Raw genomic sequence first — 26,559 nt, 5'->3', positions numbered from 1 at the left:
TCGTCACTCTCTTCTGCATCCTCTTGATTTTGTCCACATCCTTTTTGAAGTGAGGCCTCCAGAACTGCACACAATACTCAAGGTGTGGCCTGACCAAGGCAGTATAGAGAGGGGCTATGACCTCCTGCGATTTCGACGCTGTGGCCCCTTTGATACAACCCAAGACTGAGTTTGCCTTTTTTGCCACCGCATCACACTGACTGCTCATATTTAGTTTACAGTCCACTCTTACCCCAAGATCCCTTTCCCATATACTACTGCCCAGAAGTGTATCCCCCGTCCAGTATTTGTGCTTCTCATTTTTGTGGCCCAGATGTAATACTGTGCACTTATCTATGTTGAATTGCATCCTGTTCACAACCGCCCACTTCTCCAGAGTATTCAGGTCTTGTTGAATTTTAACTCTATCTTCTTGGGTGTTTGCCACTCCTCCCAATTTGGTATCATCAGCAAATTTAATGAGTAGTCCATTTACCCCTTCATGCAGATCATTGATAAAAATATTGAAAAGTACCGGGCCCAAAACCGAGCCCTGCGGCACCCCACTGGACACCTCCCTCCAATCTGATGAAATGCCCTTGACCACCACTCTTTGAGTGCGATCCTCCAACCAGTTCCCTATCCACCAAACTGTCCTGTAGTTGAGTCCGCAGTCTTCCAGTTTACCCATTAAAATGTCATGGGGAACCTTATCAAAAGCTTTACTGAAATCCAGGTAAATCACGTCAACAGAGTTCCCCCGATCCAGTAAGCTGGTCACTCGATCAAAGAAGGAAACCAGGTTGGTCTGGCAAGATCTGTTGGGGACAAAACCATGTTGGCTTCCCTGGATCACTAAGTGGTCCTTCAGATGCTTCCAGATCGATTCCTTTAAAATCTGCTCTAATATACTCCCTTACTATGGACACTCCAGTGGCTGGAGCCAGGGATCGAGACATGCACAACATTTATGTATGTATGTATTATGTATGTATGTCATTTATAGTCCACCTTCCTCACTGAGACTCAAGGCGGATTACTCGGTGCAAGAGCCGTATAGTCAATATCAAGGACATTTCTATAAACAATTCCACAGGGTCAATAAACACAATTTTACAAAGACATAAGAATGAGCAAGAATCTAATACAGAGTTGAAGAAATGTTGAAACAGAACAGAAGCAATTCTAGGGCTGACGTTAGACCACATGAAGCACAAGTAGCTCATAGAAGCACATATTTAAGACAACAGGCTTTTGACTCAAATGGGAGGGCTGCATTGTAGGGATGGGGTCTCAGGTGCTTCACTAACAAGTTGGGGATCATAGACTTCATCACCATTTTTGCCTCATATATTATCTGCTGCTTTAAATATGTACTCCTGTGTACCACCATCACTCCATGCTGCCTAATGTTAGTCCTGGAATTGATTACGTTTCGCTCCAGAGTTTTTTCTACTCTGCCTTGGATCCTTGCTAACGCTACGTCTTTTAAACTTGTCTCTGTTTACCTAATGGTATTGTATTGAAATGTACGTGATACTGATTGTATTAACCTCATACTGTGTAATCCGCCTTGAGTCTCAGTGAGAAAGGCGGACTATAAATGACGTACCTAAATAAATAAATAAATAGGCAACATAGCGGTGAAGTCTGTGGTCCTTAACTCATTAGCGAAGCATCTGAGAGCCCCTCCCTACAATACAAAAGCCTTTTTGAATCATTCAGTTTTGCGCTGAGCATCAGAAATCTCTGGGCCGTTTAACCGCGTGTCGATTTGCTGGGCTGATCCTGTCCCAAGCTGGGGATTTTGGCTCCCTTCTCCCTCCCTTTTCTCTGCTGCTCCATCCATTTCTCTCCGCCTTGTGCTGGAGACTAGAATCGCTGGGCTGTATATGGTGGCCAGTTGTTGTTGCTTGGGAGACCCGCGAACTGCAGGTGCACGGCCAGTTTCTTTTAGACCGGCCAAATCTTTTTGAGCCAGGCGGGCAGCTCCTTCTGTCTTTGCTGGAGAAAGGTCCACTCTGCCTTTCTGACAGCATTTCTTCCTCTCGTGTTCACACGCCCCTCTTGCACCGATACGTCCTCTGCCCACTCTTCTTGTGCAGCACCTTAGGAACTGAGCTGCTTGCACCGCACCATGCACTGAAAGGACTTTCTCTGGCCTTGAGCTGCTTGCGAGGGGGCTGGCAAGCATTGGCGAGAGATGATGCATCCCTTCAGCCCCGGGAAGTGCTCAGCCCCCCTTCCCTGGCAGTTTTCAAGAAGAGGTGGGAGGAATATTTGCCAGGGATGCTTTAGGCTCCTCCTGCACTGGGCAGGGGGTTGGACTAGAAGGTCTGTATGGCCCCTTCCAACTCTGTGAGACTGGGCGATGCGTAGCAGCAGGGAACTGAGTAAATAGCCAGAAATGCAGATTGTACCCTGCATTTTTCAGAAGGCTAATGAAAGCCAAGTTGCAAAGCTCGGAAGCCGAAGGCAAGGGGGAGCTCCCCCTGCCTCCTGGATTTCCCCGTCCTTTTCTCCTCTGAACGCTAAGCTGCTCAGCTCGCCTTGCAGAACTAATTACCTGGAGTCCTCTAGCCAGATGGGTGGGACCTTGCATTTTAATGTTTTTTAAATGGCTTTTCCCCCCTTTTGGGGGGCTGTGCTGTTTACCAGCCGCCTCTCCTCTGGTCCCAGCTGGCAGATAATGACAAGGAAGAAATGTCTCTGGATGTGGCTGCCTTGAGAAGGAGCTCTGAAGGACAAAGCGTGAAGCAGCAGCAACAGATGGGGGTTCTTGGGCTGCTGACGCTGTCCTGAAATCAGAGGTGGTGTCCTCCTCCTCCTCTGTGGGTGGAGGGAGGTTCGGCGCCAGGAGCTGCACGAGGCTGAATTCTGCTCCTGTGAAAATCCATCCTGGGTGCTTACTGTTGGGGTGACTTGCATGTGGCAGCCATATCGATGCTCTTCTATGTCACTCAGGACATGCAAAAGACGCAGAGTTTACCGTGTCCCCTTCAGTAACTGAAGCAAAGGGGCCTGCACGGCTCAACTGGGATTTTTTGGCTGTGTTCCGAGGGCCTGAACCCTTACAGTCATCCAGGCAATGGCGTCTAAGTCCTAGACTCTCCTGTGGCAGCAGAGGAGATGGCGACCAGCAGCCTCCAGTTGCCAGCTGTGGATTTGGTTACTCCAGTGGCTTTTCTAAATAAGGATCTAAATGTTCTGCGTTGCTGCCAAACACGCTTTGGGGAGGGGGGAGTAACCGTCAGCTTGTGCCTCTCGGTAGCCCACAGGCAAGCTGTGGCCAAGGGCCGTAGCTGAAAGACCGAGAAGAGGACTAGCATCCACCAGTCACTGCTTGGCCATTGCAGCAAGACTGGGGAAGAGCATCTGGAGTCTTGCAGAGCGCTTGGAGCGCCCATGCAGAGGCCCGTCAGCTCCCTACATGTAGAGTGGAATGAGGATAGCCAAGTTCCATGGGGCCAGGTACGGAAAAGAGATGTTCACGTCGCGGAGGAGGCAAGTCGAGGGGTGGAGGCACATTTTGATTCGAAGCAGCCCGTGGGGCAGGTGAGCTGACTCGCAACTTGGTGGCCTCCCACAGAGATTCAAAAATGTCACATCCAATTAAGGTCTCTCTCCAAGCACAATTCAATTCCCTCCCTGATCGGGGACTGCCTGAGGCTTCTAGGGGGGAAATGAGACTCCTTCTATCATGGGGGTGGGCGTGGGGGTGGAATTGCCTTGACAAGCTCCTTCTGAATGTTGACCTGAGGCTTATTGTTCCAGCGCTTTGTAGGAGAAGACCCCCTTTTTCTCTTTCTCAAAAGGTCACTGTATTGGGGGGGGGGGGCGGGTTTGTCTAGCTTATGTGTCAAGTGGGGACTGAACTTGTCTCTTTGATTAAGGGGCGGGGGCACGTGTAGTGGCGGAGAAATGGATTGGAAACAGGACTTGCCAATCCCTGCACTGAGCGTGAATCCATTCGTACTGGCTTTCCTTGACCTGAGTGCCTTTGCCGACTGAATATATGCGAGGGCAGAGGCGGGCACGGCCAGGCATACCAAATCCAAGACGAAGATCTTGGCGTGGATCAGGTGGCAGAGCTCGACTGCCGCAGCCCGTGCGTAAGACTCTTTCCCGACTTCTCTTGTTTTCCTTTCTCATCGGCTCCTTGGAAACTCAAAATTAATGTGTATCTACTGAAATTTCCTTTTATTAGCTGCTTCCTGCTCTGGTTACCTAGCAGAGTCAGAGCCTCGTGCCAGCTCTGCTTTACTACAGGCAGCCTGCACAGTGGAGTCTTTGGGCAGAAGCAGCTCACAGGCTTTTGTGCTCTCGGCACCTCCTTCGTCCGAACCTCCCTGGGCCATCCGTTGTTTCCTGCGGTGCCTTTCCTGCTATGGGAACCTCCCAGAGTTCGGTCCCACCCTCCTTCCAGAATCGCTGTCAGACTCTTAAGGTGGGGGGGGGGCGCAGGAGGGAAATTCATGCTAGCTGAGGCTCAGATTGTCCAGTCATTCCTCTACTGATTGCTCGAATGTCAGGGTGACCAGGTGTGTGCTTTCATCGGTATTGTCTGGTGACAAGACACCTGTCAGACCTGGTGGCTGACACTCACCTTTTAGAGATTTTCAGGCCAGACCACTGCAATCGGGCACGGAATCCTGACGCTGTTAACTGGGGGCACAGCCCATCCGGGTCTCTCGTCAGCCGCTGCTTCTGGCTTTTTAAGGCACAATTTGTGCCATTTTCTCCTCTTGATGTTCCCGGCACCACCTCTCGGATTGGTGAAAGGGACAATCTTCACTCTGTTTTGCACACAACTTAATGTGTCACCCACTTCTCTCCCTTTAGTGGGCAGATGACACACTCAATTAAAATGGTGTTTAAAAACAAATGAGCAAAACCAAAAAAAACTTCAACAAAATCAGTGAAAACATCTACAAACCACAACTGTGCCCTCACATAAATAGCATTTTCAATTTACAAACCTCTCATGGGCACCAAATGCTCTTTTATAAAGCTCTGTTTTACGGCATTTCTGGATGAATGTGTTATGTGCCATCAAGTCGCCTCCGACCTATGGCGACCCTATGAATGGAAGACCTCCAAAACGTCCCATCATTAACAGACTAGCTCAGATCTTGCAAACTGGAGGATGTGGCTTCTTTTATTGAGTCAAGCCATCTCCTTTTAGGTCTTCCACTTTTCCTAGCATGATTGACTTTTCCAGAGAATTTTGTCTTCTCCTGTGACCAAAATAGGATAGCCTTAGTTTTGTCATTTTAGCTTCAAGGGAGAGAATTCAGGCTTGATTTGATCTAGTAACCATTTATTTGTCTTTTTGGCTGTCCATGGGATCCGCAAAACTCTCCTCTAGCAACACATTTCAGATGAATTTGTTTTCTTCCTGTCTGCTTTCTTCACTGTCCAACTTTCACATCCATACATAGCAATGGGGAATACCATAGTTTGGATTATCTTGATCTTGGTTCCCAGAGAGACCTCTTTATCTTTAAGGATCTTCTCTGGCTCCCTCACAGCTGCTCTTCCAAGTCTCCATCTCCTTCTGATTTCTTCATTGCAGTCTCCCTGTTGGTTGATGATTGAGCCAAGGAATAGAAAATCTTGAACATTAACAATTCGAGATATGCAGATGACACCACGTTACTGGCAGAAAACAGCAAAGACTTGAAACGACTATTGATGAAGGTTAAAGGAGAAAGTGCCAAAGTAGAATTGCAGCTTAACATCAAGAAGACAAAAGTAATGACTACCGAGGAGTTACACGTTTCTGAGGTTGACAGGAAATTGAAATGGTTCAAGATTTTCTATTCCTTGGCTCAGTCGTCAGCCTTTCTGGGATACCAGCAAGTTTTATGATTTCAGGGGGGTTGCTGTGTTAGTCTGTCGTAGAAGAGGTCCAGTAGTATGTTAAAGACCGACTGGATTTCTAGTGTATGAGCTTTTGAGAATCAAAGGGAGCTTAGACTCTTGAAAGCTCATAGCCTGAAAGTCTAGTTGGTCTTTAAGGTGCTACTAGACCTGAATTTAGCAAGTTTCAGCAGCTTTCCTTATATCTTTTGGAAGGTTGTTCCGTAGTGTAGGGGTCACTGCTGCAAACGCTTACGTCGGAGGCAATGCCCAAGTGAACTTGTGATTCAGCAAGCTAGAGGCAGCCACCCAGCCCTGTATTGCGGTCTGTATCCTCCTGAGCTCGGGGGGCGGGGCAGCTATAGATGGCTGCCTTCCACTTGGGTCTGCTGGGGAATTGGTCCCTGGATTGCGCAGGTGTAGCGGGGAAAGCTTCTCATACCCCCAGCCACCATCTTCATCTGGTGAGCTTCCCAGTCTGTTAGTACCTGAGTTAGTTCTCAGCTAAAAGGCACTTCAGTAAGCCCAAAATAAGACTAAGATAAACTGCCTGCCTTCCAGTAGAATAAATATTTCAAATGAAATCAGCCCCAGACAGTCCAGTCAAACAGCTATTGATCCCCGAGAGCCTGAACTTAAGCCCAATGAATATTCCAGAGAACCTGCTCTCTGCAACCTACCTAAATGCTGATCAATACACAATTACTTCCCCCGAAAACAGTCCTTAAGTTCTTTAGCCAAAACCTGAACTTTATTTTTTAGGCTTTTATTATTTTGACTTGCAAGTAAAAGAGAGTGGAAACTGAGCAGGGTAGGGGAGAGAAGTTTTGCTTTTTGCAATTGTGCGCACACGCCTGTGTGCGTGCGTTCTTCTTCTTGGACTTTTCTCTGGCACTCTGCTGTGCTGTGCTAAAAGGGAACCTGTAACGTGTTACCTTCTAACGCCTTCAAGACCAGGATCTTAAAACTCCTGGTCTGATTAGGCATTTAAACGGATGAGACACCTGCATTCTAGACCTGGGTTAACAGAGGAATGGTGCGTTGAAATGCCGCCTCTTTATTTCTTCTGAAAAACCCAGCAGAGACAAAGGAAGTGGACGAAGCGGCGGGCAGCTCTGGCAGAAAATGACCCTTGGGGATGGACAGCCAGCCTAGCAGGGGTGGCCTGGAGGGGGGTGTCCCCCTGAGAACTCTATAGGCCAGAGATGAGAAATTAGATGAGATTCTAGAAATACCCAGTGGTGGCCCCTTATGGATCGTTTGGATCCAGTTACCTTGGTGGGTGCAAACAGGTTCCTGAGCTGTATGAAGGCTACCACGTTCTTTGGATCCTTGTTTGTTCTGGGACCAGGGGAGTTAGCCGTGTTAGTCCGTAGTTGCAAAAAAGCAAAGAGCCCAGTAGCACCTTTAAGACTCACCAACTTTATTGTAGCATAAGCTTTCGAGGACCACAGCTCTCTTCGTCAGATGCACTGGACTCTTTCCTTGTTTGTTCTGGTTGCTGAAATCCTGTAAGGTTCACATCAGAGAGTCGCTGGTGTCCATCATAGGTCAGTCACTGACTCAGGGCATCTTTCCTTAGTCATTAAAACTGGCAGTCATGCACCTGTGACTTGAAAAACATCTCTAGAGAAGAATTAGATAGCCAGTTATCTCCCAGTCTCTCATTTGCTCTTCCTGCGCAAGAGAATAGAGTGGTAGCAGAATAACTCCAGGTCTTCCTGGATGACTAATTGCGGGGGGGGGGGGGGGTTGGACGATATGACCCTAGAGATCCCTTCCAACCTTATGGTTCTATGATTCTAGACCCCTTCAGTCTGGCTTCAGGCCAGGCTAGGGGTGAAGACTGCACTAGTAGCTGTACCGTGCAATCCTAAACAGTTACCCAGGTTCAAGCCCCGGCCCAGCTCTGCAGTTCACCTGGTGACCTTGGGTCAGGAACTGGTCCTCAGCCTCGCAGGGTTGTTGTGAGGATAAAATGGCAGCTAAGGGAACGTCTGCATACAGTTCCATGGAGAAAGAGGGGAGCAGCTTGTCGCTCTTCTTAAAGCACTTGCCGTGCACAAGCGTATCCTTCACCTTAGTGGGTGGCCCCCACCCCACCCCGGATCCTAATGTTGTCTCACCTTCTGTCTTCTCACCTCTTCTTGTCATGCACTGATGCGGGTTGCCAGTTTTTTGTATTGCTTTCATATGGTTTTAGAGACGTATATGGTTTTTAACGTATAATATATGTTGTTAGCTGCTCTGAGCCCATTCGAAGGGAGGACAGGGTATAAATTTGGTAAAATAAAATAAAACAAAAGGCACTGGGGCAATTGAGCTGCCATTTAAGGGCAGGGGCGGGATTTGCATTGAGTCTGGTGTTTTGGGAAACTGCTTTGCCCTTTTGAGAGGGTGTAGCTTGGTCCTTTTCAGCTGAATGGGCTGCCTGATTTCTGTCTCTTCCTCTGATAACGGGGCCCCGTGTCCTCTCCAGAAGGCAAGTTGAGGAACTGATCCTGCATTGTTAGGCTATGAGTGAATGCTAATAGGGGCTGTGCTGGCCCGTCGCTTTAGCTTCTGTTCGAAGGAGCTGTAGTTGGCTCAGAAGAGGCAGCCAAGCTTTGTTTTCTCTTTCTCTCTCCCTTTTCCCCCTCGTCTGTTCATGTTCCAATTCAGGCATCCCGGTGGCCGTTCTTTCAATTTTATGTATTTTTATGTTTAAGAATTTTGTCTCTCAAAATGAGACGCCCCTGGAACAAATTGGGAGTTGCGCTTTGCTGAATGGAGTGATGTCGGCTATCAGGTGCCTGCTTCTTGCATTCCTGTGGTTGGCATGGATTACGGGCACATCCACAGCAGTGTTTTGGAGGAGCCTTGCGCAAGGGCGGCTGTTTTGTTCCTTCCTGCACCTGCTGTTGGCAGCAGCCAAGAAAAAGCAGAAAATCCTCCTGTGCTGACTCCTGGTCTCCATTTGCAGGGCAAAGCTGGCCTTGGATGCAAGCTTTTTGCCGCACACAGGGAAGGAAGACCACCAGAACGTAAGAAACGAGGAGCCAGGTGCCGATGCTCTTGAAGTCGGTTTCTTTGGCAACTTCCCTGTGCCCCATGGAAATGAAGGGGGCTGAGCAAAGGCACCCTTCACGGCAGTGGGGCTTGTGCTGGTGAGCTGGCTGCTGGGTGGTGCCCTTGGAGCGGAAAGGGAGCAGCCCGCTCTCCCGAAAACGCCCAGATGGGGCTGTGCAAAGCATTGGCCGTGTGACGCAACTGTGGCCCGCCTTTGGCTGCTTGTGTCTCAGTTCCAGCCGCCTGCCTGCCTGCAGTGCCCCTGACAGAGGCTGTGCCACAAAGTCACCTGTCTGGGCACTAGTAGGTCTCGCTGAATAAATAGGTGGAGGGCAAGGAAGGTGTTGGGGAGCGGCAACAGAACTCAGAGGCAGGCTGCAAGGAGAGTGGAAGAGGGAAGGCTGTGAAGCCCAGAGGGGAAGACGGATGGTTGGCCACTTGCGCTGAAATGCTTAAGATGGAGCGAAACGAGGTACCAGGTATGGGCTGATCCCAGTGGCCAGGGGTGCAAATTTGACATGGGAACTGTAGTTTTCAGAGACAGAGCTGCACCAGCTCACTGGGGGGCTGGAGGGACTGGAGGTGGCCTGGCCACCGCCACCTGTGCCACTGTGCCCCCCTGCCCATTCTCTATGTCCCTGCATGCCCATATTCCCACAGGGAGCACAGACAGGAAGATGGCAGTGGTACACGGCAGCCCACGGCCTCAGGCGCACAGCCACCCTTATGCTGCTGCCCAGAGTGGGCGGTGGGGGGCAGAGGCAGCCAAGCAGCTGGCAGAGGCAGAAGCCGGCTGCGAAGAAGTCCCTCCTCTCCCCATCCCGCAGTGAACCCTCGGCTGTGGCTGAAAATTACAGTTCCCAGCTGAAACTGTGCCATTGGCCAGCGATATCAACCTGTGCCTGGCATTTCGTTTAGCTTGACTCTTAGATAGGTGTTGGAGGGAAAAGGAGGAGCAGTTTTCTCTGCCAAAGGTAGGGCAGGAAGCATTGAGCTAAAATGGGAGGGAGGGAGAAATGCCGGTCAGGAAGAAACCTAGGGGCAATGGGAACTGAAAAACAAGGAAATGTTTGTCCAAAGCCCTGAGAAACAATGCGCCTGCAATCCTCCCAGCCCCAAAGGGCGTGTCAGCTTTGCCGGCCATTGTTTTTTCAGCTCTTTCACCCAAAAGGCTCCCCACCTCTCTCAGCCTGTCTAAGAAGACTTGACCCCAGGACAGTGCTTCTCCTCCAGGGACATCTGTTTCGGTTTCTTCTTTTACTTCCACTTTTATAAGAGAGGAATTCCCTTCTTTCTAAGGTCTTGCCTGTTTGGGGACAAATTTTGTAAATGTTCTCTGAAGCCAGTGTGACCACAGATGGGGTGATGTAACTTCTTTATTTCGCACAAGTTTAGATAGGATAGCAAGAGTAATTATCTCTGCCATTCAGATATGCTACTGTATCCAAAACCAGAATTGTTCCAGGGAACAAAATATATAACCCTCTTCATTTTAAAACATGAACCTGCCATTGAGTCTTGGCTGCCAAACAAAACGAACTCTCAAGCTCAACTGGTCGTTCTATACAGAAACATGGATGAACAGACATCCATTCGATTTAAAGGGCTGGTGATCATGGGTGATTCACCAAGCAAGAATTTAAAAACCTGCGCAATGGGACCCTGCCAGGGTAGACTCTAGACTTGCAAGAAAATAGGAAAAATGCGTAACAGTAAGGGCCTCTAACAGTAAGTGAAGTCTGCATGTACAGATGTCGGGAAAGGGGGAGAATACTGGCTAGCGTTTTCTTTACCAGAGCCACCTGAATTCTCACCACAAAGCCAGTGACATAAAGTGAGATTTCGCATCAGTTGGCATGACGGCCCTTTAGATGCATGAGGCTGATGTTGCATTGTCCGACTGCAGTGCTGGCAGGGGCTGCTCTCTGCACCGGCCAGGAGCCTGCAAGGGACGCCGCTGAGTTCCACGGCTGAGCTGGGGTCTCCTCGGCCCTCGCGCAGCAGCACCTGAGCCGTGTTCCGCGCTGGCTCCCCTTAACAAAAGCCTTCCTTCACAGGGAGAAGAAGATCTCCAGGAGCAGTGCCTTGAAAGTGCTGGATCATGCCATGATTGGCCCAGAGGGAGCCGACAACTGCCACAAGTTTGTGGACATCCTTGGCCTGAGGACCATCTTCCCGCTCTTCATGAAGTCCCCGAAGAAAATCAAGAAGGTCGGCACCTCGGAGAAGGAGCACGAAGGTAGGATTCAGTCAGAGCCTGTTTCCTGGGGAGGGAAACCTCTGAAGAGAGAGCTTGGCTCACCCAAGCCCCGCCTGGTGGCTCAGAATGCATGAGCAGTCCATGTGCACAAGGATGCTTTGCTCCTTCCCAGAGCCTGCTAGCCAGCTCGGCTACCGACATGGCGCTTAATTAGCTCTTGCATATGCGTGCGCGAGCCTGTCGTTTGAAGTGGTGTCTTTGATGCCAAACTCTTTTGAAAAGAGTAATGAGCCAACTGCAAATGTCACCTCCAAAGCAGTGTTTTTTCTGGCTCCAAGCACCGAAGTGTGACGTGAACATCAGGCATCGGAGGCGCAAGGCAGACGACTGGTGGCTCATGTTCCTCCCTCCCGTTTCTCTCCGCCCGCTCGCCCCAAGTGTTCTGCGCTTGGCAGAGATGCCAGGCTCCGGTCGACCTGATCTACTGATACGGGCTTTGTGGTTCTTTTTTCTCTAGCATATAAGGAGCACAGTTGCCCGGGGGCGGGGGGGGGGGGGGGGAGGAGACATTGGGTTATGTGTTTAACTGAAGCTTCTCACCATTAACCAGAGAGCAAAATTACCAGATTTTTAAAAAAAAAACATAATTTACTGCATTGATAAAGTGGCATAAAATCATCAGTGGACGAGGTGCACCTCTAACGCCTGTTGTCAGACACTTCCCCAGCAGAGTCAGAGTCCCTGGGGCTGCAGCACCCTCCCGTGCCCCCTTTTCTGAGCTCCCAACTCCAGTTGAACCTCGAGATACAGAGGGGGGGGGGGGTTCCTGTCGTCCCCTGGCCCTTCTCGCTCAAGCCCTGCTGCTCTCCACTGACGTCTCTGGCTCTTCCCGCCTGCCCCTCCCTTGGCCAGCCTAATAAAGGATTGTCTGGGGGTGGGCCAACCCTGTCTTCTCCCAGTGCTTCCTCTTCAGAGGTGGGCCCAAGATGAGTGAAGGGAATTGGGGCCAATGGCCTCCCTGGCTGGGCTGTCCCTTCTGCTGCCTTGCCCTCTTCAGAGGTTGTACGTGGCTGCTCTGCCTGCCTTCCCACCCGGGCCCCGGAAGGCCCCAGCTGCTGCTAGGTGCGGATTGCTGCCTGAGCACCACCTTCTGAGTCCAGGGCAGGGACATGCCCAGGTTAATCCTGATCGCCACTTGGGGTCAGGAAGCAATTTTCCCCAGGCCAGTTTGGCTAGAGATCCTGGAGGTGTTTTGCCATCTTCTGGGCGTGGAGCAGGGGTCACTGGGGGTGTGTGGGGGAGGCAGTTGTGAATTCCCTGCATTGTGCAGCGGGTTGGACTAGATGACCCTGGAGGTCCCTTCCAACCCTTTGATTCTCTGATTCTGGGGCACGTTTTGGATTCCAGGTGGCTGCTGCTTTGGCACCTCTAGACATTGCTGCCCAAGGGGCAGCCAAGGAGGCCAGTGTGTGATTGACCACACCTGCGTGTGAGTTGTATGGCGTGGCTAGTATGCCAAACACTGAACGTGCAGGGGAGGAAGCCCACAGATCTACCCCTACGGCAGCTGGAAACTTGCAGTGCCAACGGTGTTGTCACATATTATAGGACAGGGCTGCTTTGAATAATTCTCAATAAAGAGGAGTAGCTTGTATCCTGCCTTTTCTCCAAAGGGATCAACGTGGGTTGCAAAGAAGACATTTCCACAACTGATCCTTACGACAGCACTATGAAGGATACATAAAGTAGAGAGAGAATGGCCGGCCCAAGGTCACCCCATGAGCTTTGCAGCTGAGCAGGCATTGCATTTTGGTTTTCCCAGATAAAGACAAGTTCTCTAACCATTAGGTAACTCTAGCCTTTGGTAAAGCGTCTTGAGTGGAGCGCTCCTCGCGGGAAGAGAAGTGACTAGACTTTCCCCCCAGGTTTTGCTCTCCTCCTCCTTGAGGAAGGGCTCCTTGCTCCAGATGCAGAGGCCCTTTAATTTCCTGTTACATAACTGGTGCTCTGTAGTCCATAGCAGAGATGCCAACTGGAAATGGGCAGGAGATGGAGAAGGCTGGGATGGTAACGAGGCGTGAGTGTTTCAGTCATTCATTTCCGAAGCTCAGCCTGCGCATGTTGCACAGGAGTGAATGCGGATCCTGCCCCCCTCCTCCCCCCGTTTCTCTCTGCCTTCTTTGTTTTATTTATTTGCACACTGCTTTTCAAGTAAGAGTCCCTGTCCCTGTGGTCTTCCTCGTCTCAAAGGCTAGAGTACAGGCCTCTGTGGTCTTTGTCATGCGCATTCGTGGTGCTGGGTACATAAAGTTGGGTGAGCACGGAGTGAGGTGCAGCCCCTTCTCTTGGCCAGAGTTGTGAGCCGAGGGGTGTGTGCCTGCCTGCCTGCCTGCCTTTTGGCCAGCCCCCTGATAGGTGCTTCTGCAGGCTGTGGAGCACACGGCAAGCGATTGGCTCAGTGCGCGGGTGTTCGCCTCCTGACAAATGTGCCCCGTGGTGAGCCGGTAACAGAGCATTTCCTTTAGAGCCACCACCACCACCACCAATTCAGTAGCCTTCTCTTAAGGAAAGCGGCTTGGCAAAGCAGCTCCTGGGAGGCATTTTTGGTCTGCCGGAGCTGCCGAACGGAGCTCTGCCTCTGGAGTAGGGGGCGTGACGGGATGAGAGGCAGCGGCAGGGGCTCACCAGAGTCCAGGGGGGCCTTGTGGGGGCACTCTTCCATACAGCTGTGCAGAGACAGCCTCCTCTGTTGAGGCCTCTTGGGGTGGGAATTGGTGGGGGAGGGATTCTGCCCAAAGCCATGGGGCAGGGGTCTGGTGGGGGTGTTTCACTTGCCCCCATGTTTTGAAAACGCCGCCATCAAACTCCTCTGACAGAGGACACCGGGCCCGCCTCTGTTGGAGGACACCCGGGCCCGCCAAGATCTCATATCCTTTCGGTGAGCGTGTAAGACAGAGATATTCCACCAGGCATACGGTTGAGGCCAGTCTTTGATCGTTTTAGGAACCTCCTCACCGGTCTCCCGCCCGGGGGGGGGGGGGGCAACGTGATCCTCCGCCTCTCTATAAGCACAGTCAGTGGAATATTATAAACTGTGCCCCCCACCCCCTTTTGTTTTGCTTTGTTTTATCATGATTGGGGAAATTGGAGGGAGCCCGCCATCTGAGATGCTGTTTTATATGTATTCGTGTGGGGTTTTTTTGGACTTTTAAATGTATTTATATGTTTTTATGCGTACTGAGCATTTTACTGTAACCCGCCCTGAGCCCGTTCGCGGGGAGGGAGGGCTAGAAATGGAATCAATACACAAATAATTTGACTTTTGATGGAATTTTCTCCATGTTTAATTGGCCTGTGTCTGTGTTTGGCTTAGTCATTTTGAGGGGCCTTCCCCCCCTGCCTTTGGCACACGGTTGTTGTGAGAATTGCGTTGGCTAGTCTCTCTGGGGCAGGCGGCTCTTCGCTAGTCCAGGCAGAACCGGGCACAACGTTCTGGGCCTCTGGCTCCACAGTCGCCTCCGTGTGGGTTTGGGGTTGCATGCGCTCATAAGCATCTGCTCGTAGATGTTCCCATAAATGGCTAATTGGTTGTTGTGGAATTAAAGCAAAGGACACGGTGGATTTCTGTATGGAAATCTGCCGCTGGCTGTTCAGATTGTGTGATTAAAAATTCAGACACTCGCATGTGAGTTGTCAATTCTGAGCCCCCTTCTTAGGACTCAAATCTGGCTTTTGACACATTCTAGGGGCTCTGGTGAGGAAAGGGCTGGAGGCCTTCCAAGTTCAAATAGCAGACTTCTGTTATTTGAATCACCAAATGTTCCCAAGGAGTAAGGCGCACAATATTTGGAGCCCTCTTTTTAATGTTTAGGTGCACTAATTAATTTGAATCCGACTGAGGTTATGTTCAGATGTCATGTGTCACTGCTGCTATAGACAAATGCGCACAAACCTGGTTTGTTGCTGGGTGTGTGTGTTTTCACCCCCCTGTTCCCCGAAGAGTCATGGTTACACTAGTTTCTAAAGTGTGCATGCTGGTGTGTGAGTTAACTGAAGTTAGTTTCCCCCCCCCCTTGCTCACAGTTAGTTTCCCCCCTGCTTTGAGAGCCTTGTTAGCAGCAAGGAAGGCATTAACTGAGCATTTTTACACTTTGGAGAACTGTTGTTGATGTTGGATCTCATTTCTTGGCACAAGAAGTGAATCCCCCGGGGGAGATCTTGGCCATAAGCCAGGTGATGCACGTTGTTCCTTAACCACGGCTACATGTGCCGTCCGAACGCAGCCGGAATGTGAGCCCCAACTACAGCTGGAGGCTTTTCTTAAGTGGGAGAAGAAAGGTCTTCCAGCCGCGTTTGCACTTGGGAATGTGCTTCCTAGAATGTGGGTGTTTGGATTTTAAAGAAACATCCCTCTTTGGTAGTATATATAATGCTGTTTCGACTGCTCCTTCTGCTTTATCAAGAGGTGAGCTGAAGCAACCTCGCCCCCCTCCTCCAAACCATTGTTTGCCTCCTTTAGAAAGCATATGCCCAGCTTTTCATGGCCAAAGACAACCTCAGAGTGGCTAGCAGATTAATTTACACTTTACAATAAATGGCTCAGTGGCATGTGAAGCAGCACCTTGGTGTGGCACGGGCGTGGGGCTGGGTGGCTAGATCTCCGTGGGCCCTGGAAGGCCGCTGGCCCTCCCTTTTTTCCTTGCCCCCAGCAATGCCACCGCACCCACCGGCTTAGCGAGGCTCAGGGTCGGTGCCCGGGGAAAGTGGCCCTGCTGGCAGCCTGGCAGTCCAGCATTCAAAGCCATAGTGGAGCTGCACAGGCAGGCGCCTCTGATGTCTTCAGGATCCCATGGAGGGGCTGTCCTCCTCCTTGGCTCTGCTACAGGACAGCAAGCCCCTTCTGTGGCCCAGGACAGCACTGGGCTGGGAGTACCTTGTAACGGAACGGCCCCTCCTGCCCCACATGCACACCCAGGCAGCGTGGCTGTGCCACTGCAGTTCTTCACCTGGGAACCAACGCAACGTCGTGAAAGGAGGGCCTGATGAACATGTTATCTGGAGGAGCTGAGCTGAGGGGTGGGGAGAGGAAATGGGATTATTGGTTTTCCAGGCTCTCGGCTTGCCTGCCTCTCACTCGGTGATTCCAGGAAATGAGGGGCTGGCAAGGAGGGCCGGCCGGCCAGCCAGAGCTTCCTTCATAGAGACGTGAAATAGTACGTGTCTTTTTTTGTTTTTTAAAGCAAACCCAGTTCTCTTTGTTTTGCATCAGTGGGCAGGTGAGCGATTGAGTTCCCCGCAATGGTAATGAATGGAGACATTTCACAGAGTGCCTCTAGCCCGATCCGTTGGCAGAGGAACTGTGTGCTGTTGCGTGTGTCCCAGTGTCTGCACCCGGCACCTTGCTGGGCCTCTCTTGATGGGCGGGCATCCCCGCAGGCCTCCAGCGCCATCTCTGAATAATGCCACACGGGAGGCACCGCTCGGAGCCCTGGGCTTTGCTTGCCTCCACATGCAGCACAATTGATCTCCTGTCCATTTTAATCCCCAAACAACATTTTTTTTTAAGTTTGAGTGTCAACTTTGCACCCGTTTTAGAAACAAGAGATCTTAATGATCTCCCTTCCTGCCAGATTCCTGAGGCTTTTCATGCCCTGGCTGTCTAGACGAGACTTTCCCCTCTCTCCTGCCCCCCCAGTGCCAAGACGCCTCTTTCCTTAGAGCCAGCGCCAGTCGCCAGGCAGGCTCATCCCCGTATGGCAGCAAGAGCATCCTTGCAGGGCCAGGCCAAGTGGCTCTCTAGCCTCAAGAAGTTTTGAGCAGCCAGCAGCGCCGCCCTTTGTCCTGCAGCTCAGCATTGCCCGTGCGCTACCTAGTTTGCCGCCTGCATGGCTGCTGCTGCACTGCTGCTCAGAGTGGGGCTGGCCGCACCCAGAGACTCCTTCCCACACGCTACAGCCAGACCTCCGACTGCTTCACATGGGTGGGGGCGGCCAAAAGATCCGGTGATGGCACCAGCACCCTCTCCTAAGGAGTGACACCTCCTGTTCTGTGTCTACAGGTGAGGCCTGTGTTCTGGTTCCCAGTGGAGCTCACAGTATTCGGGTACGTTGGCAACTTAAGCAGGCCCTCTAGGAGACGGGCATCACCTTTTACCGATGCTTGAACCACATTTTCATCGTCATCTGAATGACTACAATTACAAAATGGTAGAAGCGTGATGACAAAAACTGGGTTCAGGTTAAGGAGCTGAAAGGGTAGCTTAAGTAACCTTTAGGAGGTTTGGGGGTGGGAAGGAACAGCCAAAGTTAGAGAGATGCAAAAACCTCAAATATTTGAAAACTTTTTTTTTTCTGGGTGTTTTGTGGGGGGGGGCAGACGTTTGAGGAAAATTTAAATATGCGCTATTCTTACTTTCCTATCAAATTTAGTGTTATTTTTCTGCTTTAACAACAAAAATACTTCGTTTATTATTATAAGATTGAACTGTTTGGCATGTCGGTGGAATTTAAAAGTATAAAACCGCTTAGTTTTCTACAAGGAAAATTGCGTATATTTGAGAAAGCTGCAAACTGCTGCGCGTGTAATTTGAGAGGCAGGAAAAATAGTTGAAACAGGAAACAGATTTTATAATAAAAAACAGAAGTTTATTATGTGGACAGCAACAGTCTCATACAGTCACAATTGAATTAGCTACGTAGTTGGATAGCAAGTTAAACTTTATATCATGGGAAGTATGGAGTTCTTCATCATGTATTGCTACGATACAAACACATCACAGCATCTTGTTTAGGAAACTTGGTGCCCCTGATGAGGGCAGAAAGGCAGGGAATATATTCTGTAAATAAATTAATGTTTGGTGCAAGAATTACTCATATTTAAACAATAAACCCATTGGTTGTTGTGGGTTTTCCGGGCTGTATTGCCGTGGTCTTGGCATTGTAGTTCCTGACGTTTCGCCAGCAGCTGTGGCTGGCATCTTCAGAGGTGTAGCACCAAAAGACAGAGATCTTTTCCACACTGTGACACTGAGAGATCTCTGTCTTTTGGTGCTACACCTCTGAAGATGCCAGCCACAGCTGCTGGCGAAACGTCAGGAACTACAATGCCAAGACCACGGCAATACAGCCCGGAAAACCCACAACAACCATCGTTCTCCGGCCGGGAAAGCCTTCGACAATACAATAAACCCATTCTTGAAAATGTTGTATATGCCTGCAGTCTACATTGGCATTATCATTCTTTAATTCTGTATAGATTGTCTTACATTAAACTATTCATGCTACGCATGTTGAGTAAAACTTTGTCTTAAAAAGCATTTCACACGTTCTGAAAAAGAGAATATTTTATAGTTTTTTTTAACGCTCCCCACAGTTTCCTCATTTTTCCATCAGAAAAACTGGGGAAGGCCCAGTCCTTCAGTTCTCTAAAAAGTTAATTTTTCGTATGAGTCCACCAGGGGTCACCATAAGTCGACTATGACTTGAGGGCAGGGTTTCCTTCATTCTCCTTTACGTGTTTGTGTCCAGATGAATGGCTGTGGGTATAGGCCGTGGAAATGGGTGCGCAGATTGACCGGAAACCAGCCCTGCAGTGCTGCATCTGGGAGGCAGAGGGCAGAAGCACCCCCCCCCCCCGCTGACCCTTCTGGAGGGGTGGAGGCACAGAAAGAATGGGAGCAGGCGGGTCCTTCTCCTTTGCCGGCTGCTTTCCAGATTCATCGCAAACACACACACACTGCTACTGCCAAGTGTGCAGTTGCAAACATGCGTTTGAAATCGGGAGAGGGAGGAAGCTGCTGGGGGGGGGAAATGGTGGGGGGAGGGCTTCAGCCCCCTCACTCTCCATTTCTCTGATCCCAGTTGCTTCTCTGGAATTGGGACCTTGATGCTGTTGAGCTCCACTGCCCTGAATCTGCCCCCCCCCCCCCCGCACTCACATGCCGGGAAGCTTGAGGGAATTTTTTTTTTTCCTGCCTGGCTATAAAGCCTTAAACAGTCAATGCCGCTTAAATTAAAGAGTGGCATTAAGTTGTTCACTAACAGGCGCTTTGTGTTAAGCAAGGATTAGACTGTGTGTCTTGATGGCTCTTGGTTCTTTCCCCACGCACACTTCTCTGGCAGCCCTGCCTGTCGCCCTGTGGATCGGGGCCCTTCTGTGGGCGCACAGCTTGAGCCTCCAAGTGCATTTTGCGCGTGCTGAAATTAGCTTCCTAGCAATCTCTGCTTTCGGTGAAAATAATGATGGGAGAGGTGTTTGGGTTTTGTTTTTTTTTAAAGCCTGCCTTTGTAGTGCTGGGGGCTGTGAATGGCGTGGGCAGCCCCTCTGCCTGGCGCAGTCCCGCCTGCCCTGGCTCACAGCAGCTTTCCAGGGGTCCAGGCAGAGAAAGGGCCTTCCCCCTGCTTGCTGCCCCAGGTCCTTTCAGCTGGAGATGCTTTGCCGGACCGGAGACCTTCAGCTTTCGAGCTCGTGCGGAGTTCTGTGAGGCACTGGGATCGATTTTTCTGTATTTTATTTTTAGCACCTTCTGCTTCCTGGCTCAGCCTCCTGCTTCAGTCTTTGCTTTTGCTATCTACATTTGGTTGCCTTGAGGGTTGGCGGCTTGGAATGCCCCCCACCCCCACCCCTCCGGTCTGGTGGTGTTCAGAGACAGTAGCAGCAGGCTCTTGACGGAAGATTAACAAGACTTCGACATGCTGGCTTCATGTATGTGGGATCCTTGTCACAGAAGGGGTTTTTATTCTTGAGGTGGAAGCTGTGGCTCTGGCTCATTCCGGCCGCCGCCTGGAGCAGGCTGCCTTGGAAGCACGGCAGACACAGGCTTGGTAGGCGCTCCATTCAAATGGCAGAGGCTGCCCTGCCTGTGCTGCTTGGAGGCGGGTGAAGGTTGGACCTGGCCCATAAGCGGTGACCGCTCTGCTTGTTCGACAAGGTCTGTGTGTATCGGGATGCCTCGAGGCTGCTTATTGAACGTTACGTGACTCACACAGTCCAGGCACAGGCAGGCAGTGGAGGTTCAGTGGATGATTTTCCCAGAGGGAATTGTCTGCTTTCGTAAAAAGTAGCTGCACTGAAGCAGAAGCCACACCTCTGCTGTGGACTCTCTCCACAGCCTTGGCAAGGCTCGCCTCTCATGCGAATGAATGAATGAATGAATGAATGAATGAATGAATGAATGAATGAATGAATGAATGAATGAATGAATGAATGAACAGATCTTCTCCAGGCATGGAAATGGGGGGTGATAGTGGGCTGCTTTGCAGGGTACCTCGCACCGTGCCACTGTAGTCAGTGCCTCCTTGCAAAGCTGGTGGCGCATGACAGCTGGAGCCCTTCTTTGCAAAGACCCTGATCAGCCCTAAGGGCAATCCCCCCAAGCGCCCTCTCTGCTTCCAAAGGCATTGCCCTTCATGCCTCTTGTTTGCCTGAGAATGAGGAGGAGAATTCTGACCTGGGCAGAAGCGCTGTCCGCACAGGCCCCCAGGACGGCGGTGCAGGACTGCAGTGATAAACAGGAGGTGCGACGGCACAGATTTGCTGCTGCAGGGCTTCTGCTTGTGGCATGGGTGCTTGCACAGGAGGCGTTCCCAGCAGAACGGAAACAGAATAGGACTTGCTAGACTGTAGCTCCAGTCCTGATAACGGGGAGCGTCCTTGTGCCGTTGAAGCTGCAGCCAGACTGGCATTTGTCCATTTTAATGGGCCATTAACTTGAAAGTCTAATTATGCCCATCTGGATGACAGGCAGACTGCTGTGGCTACAAGCTGGCCAGAAAGGGGGGAGGGAAGGACGGGCAGTCTCCAAGGGTCGACACCAGAAGGTCACATAATGGGACTTCCCAGATAGGCTCCACTAGGGCTTTTTGTCAGCCGGAACGTGGTGGAATGGAGTTCCGGCACCTCTTAAAAATGGTCACATGGCCGGTGGCCCCGCCCCTGATCTCCAGACAGAGATCAGTTCCCTGAAAAAAAAGCCCACTTTGCCCGATGCCAGAGGGACGAGGGAATCCCCTCGCCCCTCTTGCACCAGGTGAAGGAGGCACCTTGCTCCAGCAAGGGAGGGGGGAGCAGCGGGAGGGCAATTTAAACTTTAACCCCCCCCCCCCACTGACTGGCACCAGTCAACTGGAGCAAGGGGGGAGTTTAAGTCGCCAGCAGCGCAGAGGGCAATTTAAACTCCCCCCACTTTGCGTTAGCGCTCCCGGGAGGTTGCTGCGCCCTGCACAATGATATCACTTCCCGGAAGTGATGTCATTGTGCGGTCCCAGGAGCGCACGCACGCATGTGGTACCAGGGGCACCACCTCCTGCCAGGATTTGCCCCGTGTACTGCCAACCCACTGAGTTCCACCACCTCTTTTCCCAGAAAAAAGCCCTGGGCTCCACTCCTGTTTGTGCTCAGGGTAATTACCTGTCTGTGAAACAGCCCCCTCTCCCCCCTCAGATGGAGGGGTGTTCTAGGAGCAGGTCTGGGCGAGCAAAGCTTACCTCCGCCAACAAACTCGCCGAAGAGGCTAATGACAAAGAGAAAGTCAGATCAAGCCGTGGCTCCCGAGCAGCTGCAGAAAGCAAGCTTCGAGTGGCAGCTGCCTGCTGTGGACCCTGACCCGGGCAGGCCAGTCTCCGCATGGTAGAGGAGCCACAAGTCGTAGAGGGTACCCAACACACCCCAGTGGTTCCGCATGGTTGCCTGACTTGTCCAGTCTTCTCCTTTCCTCTCCCTCCACCCCAAGAAGAAAGAATAATGTCATGATGTCTTGATGTTGCCTGTGCCAAGAGGGAGGAAGAGTAAGGCTGTATCCTGTAAAACGAGTCCCCAACCTTTTTGAGCCTTGGGCACATTTGGAGCTCTGAGAGCCAAGCTACAAGTGACGCCTTACACAGGTTGGACACTTGTCAGCTTCCCTCAAGTTTTGATGGGAAATGTAGGCGTCCTGGTTTTACAGCTTGGCTCTCCATTACAGCTGCAAGACCAGGATGCCTACATTTCCCATCAAAACTTGAGGGAAGCTGACAAGTGTCCAACCTGTGTCAGGCATCACTTGTAGCTTGGCTCTGATACATTGTGGTGGGCACAGCAACAAAATACACGCCACAAAATGGCTGCCGCAAAACAGCTGCTGCAGGTGACGTAGCCAGCCCCGAAATGGCTTCTGCAGCTTACCTTCAGTCACACCGTGAAAATCCTTGTGCTGTGGAAGCAGCTTCTGCCAAAGCAATATTTTGAAAAATCTGCACAGCCAATCAAACCTCCAGTAGCCTGTCAGAACCCATGCTTTGCAAAAGCTCCACCTGACAACACCTACTTTCTAAAAATACCTGGAACATAGAACATAGAATCACAGAGTTGGAAGGGGCCATGCAGACCTTCTAGTCCAACCCCCTGCCCAATGCAGGATCAGCCTAAAGCATCCCTGACAAATATTCCTCCAGCCTCTTCTTGGAAACTGCCAGTGAAGGGGAGCTCACCACCTCCCTAGGCAGCTGATTCCACCTTTGAACTACTCTGACCGTGAAAAAGTTTTTCCTAAGATCCAGCCAGTACCAGAAAAGATGTTGGCAGGTACAAAGGTGCCCAGGGGCACCGCGTTGGGGACCCCTGCTGTAGAAGCTGTTGGCTGCTTGGGCAGGTGTTCAAACAGGGCTGAAGTCCTTCTGCAGTTCTCCTTGTGAAATTCTGTATCATTTTCCATGCTCCAAAATCCTCTGCAGTTGTCCATCAGCTCGCCCCTGCCTACATCCCCTGTGGGCTAAGTGTTCAAGCCCCTGCCCCCCTCCCCTAGACTTTGCGTCTCCTTTGGGCGTGCTCCCCCTGGTTTAATTCCGCCCCTCTCCTCTAGAAGTGAAGCCTTTTGTGGCCATGGCTCCCCTCCTGAAAAGAAGCGAGTTTTTTCTTCTGGACCTCGAGTGGACGCATTCTTCCTAACAGCTGGCATCCCTTTTGGGTCCTGCCCAGGGAGATCTGTGGCTGAGCCTCATCCTAGCACCTCCTCCTGCACGTGCGCCATAGAGCAAGTCTGAGGGTGGCGAAGCCGGGAACTGCTGGGCCGAGGGGTGGGGCAGGCCTCGGTGGATCCCTGCCTTCCACTTACCGCCCCAGCAGCCAGTGCTCAGAGCAGAGGGGGTCCGGAGGAGCACTGCGCCCAGCGATCCTGCAGGGGCCTGTTCCTTTTGAAAGAGCCTGAAGCTCCAAGGAACCAGTCTTGGCTTTTTGCTAGTAGGGGAACGGACTGATGTGGCTTGCCTCCGCTTCCCCTAGGATCCCGACCACCCACCAACTCCCAGCATCAGAGCAGAGGTGGGGTGCTTGGAGGGGGCTTCTTTCCTGTCCTTTCGGAGGGTATTGGAGGAAAGGGCTTGGAAGGGATGACGGTGCCTTCTCTGGGGGGCGCAGGGCGGGGGGGTCCGCCATCTTCTAAGGCACTCTTGCATTTCACGTGGGAGATTATGCATAAAACAATGTTCATCCTCTTATATAAGGCGTCTTTCCCAGCTGCGAGCGGTTATTATTCCATCAATTTGGCTTGGGCAGCTTTCATTTATTACGAAATTTCACGGCCCCAATTAAATTTTATAGAACAAACTTGAAGCATGTTTACCTTGGAACACTGTGGGCCCGTGCCTGCTCAGAGTAATTTGCACTTCTACGTTTCTCCCCTCCCCTCCTCCCGACACCGTTGCGCTGTTTTCGCCGCAGTTCTTGGCCTGATGCCGGAAGGGGATTTCTCTACCATGCAGGTCTTAATTTGAGCCATGGAGACTCAAGAGCCAGAGTGCCTCTAAGCATGAGCAGAGGGATTGCTGACTTGTAGCTGTGTTGGTTTTGAACTGATCCTGGAAAGCTGGGCTTGTCCGTTCTCCCTTCCCCAGTTCTGGTGTCCATAGACCCCTCTGCTACCCAGCTTTGACTTGGTACCGTGCAGAACATGGAAATGCCTCAGCAGGCAGAGGCACAGAACAGCCACTGGCAATTGGATGGCTGGGGAGAAGTTGGGGCCGGTGGCAAGTGAGGAACCAGGCAATTTTGGGAGGACTCGATGGGGAAAGTGTCCGTCAGGGAGGACGGGGCCAGCAGATGCCCCGAGTGCTGCTGCCTTGACTTGGCTAACGTCAGCTGCGTTTTCCCAGAGCCAGCCCGAGCGCTTCTCAGCAGGAATCTGGAACGGGCCCCTCTCTTTCCCCTCCGTGGCCACCACCCTGGCGTTGCGGGTGTGCCCACTGCAATGGGAAGCTTCCGAGGTGGGTTCTGCTCTCTCTGTGCCCATCCGCCCACCCGTGAGCTGTTCCAATCCGGCAAAGCAGCCTACTTTTCCTGCTATAGATTTTTAATTATTGCTGTTATCTGTCCCTGCGATAACAGTGCTGCTTGGAGAGCCTGCCTGTTGTTTGTGCCACCTTCTGATCTTGTATGTACAAACAAACAAAAAACCCCCTCCTTTTGATAGGGGAGATTAGTTGCCTGCCTTCGCTGCCTAAACCGGAGGCCACCGCGTGCGCCCTAATCTCCAGGCTGCGGAGGGGAGATAGGGAAGGATATTTAATCGCAGTGTACTTGGCAGCCTTTGAAGATTGCAACGAAAGCTCATCAATGCGGCTGTCTTTTGTGCTGAAAGGAGTCGGTTTTTTGTACCTGGAGCCTCTGAGGTGGCGGAGGGCTGCTGCGATGGGCAGCCAACGGATCGTAATCACTCCATTTCGTAATCTGGGCAGCCCCCCAATAGCTTTCGGGGTTCCAGGATTATCTTGGAGATCTTCCCCGGAGAAGGTGTGCATGTTGCCCAAGATGATTCCCTTCGGTTAAGCGAGCTAGGAGCCCCGTGGCCAAGCAAGGGCCGCGTGCCCTGGGTGCCTTGATTCAGTGGCTTGATTGATTCGGCAATGTGAACATATTGAAAGTGAGCATGCTCCGTGGAGCACAGCATGGGAAGAAAAGCAGGGATCCCCACCCCCACCCCCCGGGTGTGTCTTGCATCTCTGGCACCCAGAAAGCTCCTCAAAAGCCACTGGCTGCTAGTCCAGCTAGCCCGCCTCTCTCATTGAGACCCAAGACGGATTACACAAGTGTGAGATTAGTACAGTCAATACCAGGAACATTTCCGTAAACAATGCCATAGACTAAATAGATACAAGTTCACAAAGACGGAGCATTAGCAGGAGTCCAATGCAACGTAGCAGTGAGGTCTCTCGGTTCCTAACTCATTAGCAGATCATCTGAGACCCCCTCCCTACCTTACAGCCTTCTTAGCTGAGAAAAATGCCTTTTTGAACAATTTGGTTTGCATCATTTGGGGAAAGCTGGGACAGCGGGGGCTCTCCTGACCTCCTTAGGCAGGCCGCTCCACAGGGTGGGGGCCACCACAGAGAAAGCCTGTGTATGGGCTGCTGTCAGTTTCACCAGCGAGGGGATGGGGGCATTGGTGCATGAGGATCTTCTCGGCCAGTAGCATGCCAGGACTGAGCCCAAACCATTCGGCTCATTTCCTCATCTCTCATTTGCTGGTCTTGGGAAAGGGTCTCCTCTTTGCGGCACTGCGGTGCTGTGGACACGTTTGACCTTCTTTCTCCTTGCAACCCCCCCCCCCCCATTTGCTCACAGTGCAATTTAATGGAGTTAGCCTTGGAGGGAGGCCTGCATACATTCGTCGGTGACGTTGCAAAGTGGGTGCATCTGCACCCCCCAACCCAGAACCTTGCAGACACTGTGCAAGGCGAGCCGGCCTCGGCCCGCAGAGGAAGCCAACCAGCTGGTTGTCTGGGCACTCCAAATGCCTGTAAAAATGGCCTCTTGTGTCTTCCTATAAAATACATCCCCTTCCCCCATCCCAGATGATGGACCAGGGGGGGGGGATTACGGTTTGCTGCAGGTGACAGAAAGTTAATGACTGAAATTAGTACCCACCCAAAAGTCTAATTCTGCCCAGCGCTGAGACTATTTGTTTTGGGATTAGTGGCTTGTTATAATCTTCTTGATGAAGGATCAAGATCCCTGGAGAAGCAGAAGCCAGGCAGGCCTCCCAGGAGTGGACGGAGGAGTGCCGTGGAGGACTCTCGGAGGCAGTGACCTTTCTGAGGCAATTAATCCGGCTAAATCGTGGTTAGAGGACTCCCCGGGCAGTCCTTGCTCTTGGCCATGGTAACGGACAGCATCTGCCAGGAAAGGCCTTGCGGCACCACAGGCGCCAGGGAGGGCCCCCCCAAACCCACTCTTAAACAACTGGCGAACTCCACGTGAGGCTCCCTTTGGTCCCTGGTCCTTTGGCAGTGTTGCCTTGCATGTCTTCCTCGTCCCATGAGGGCTGGGAACAAGGCCAGAGGCTACTGAAGTTCTCCCCAAAGCAGACTGGAGCCATTATGCCCACTGCAGGTTGCCGAAAGGGGTCATCGTTTGCTCTCCGGAGCAGTCGTGATGAGCTCCGGCACGCGTGAGACTCACAGCTGTGTTCTTCCGTTGTCCTGCCTGCGCGTCTGTTCTTT

The 26,559-nt window shown here is 51.6% G+C and overlaps 1 protein-coding gene across 1 annotated transcript in view; it reads left to right on the top strand.

Annotated features, from left to right (window-relative positions):
• The window catches only part of CTNNBL1 (catenin beta like 1), a 113,896-nt gene that overhangs the window by 59,401 nt on the left and 27,936 nt on the right, over positions 1-26,559 (top strand). Inside the window, exon 11 of the mRNA XM_054981738.1 lies at positions 10,947-11,128. Coding sequence (XP_054837713.1) covers positions 10,947-11,128 — 182 coding nt within the window. The remainder of the gene's footprint in view (positions 1-10,946; positions 11,129-26,559) is intronic.

Source organism: Eublepharis macularius, chromosome 5 (assembly GCF_028583425.1).
Source record: "Eublepharis macularius isolate TG4126 chromosome 5, MPM_Emac_v1.0, whole genome shotgun sequence".
NCBI classification, from domain to species: Eukaryota; Metazoa; Chordata; class Lepidosauria; order Squamata; family Eublepharidae; genus Eublepharis; species Eublepharis macularius.
The sequence above is the reverse complement of the archived record's forward strand: the minus strand, read 5'-3'. Positions and strand labels throughout refer to the sequence as shown.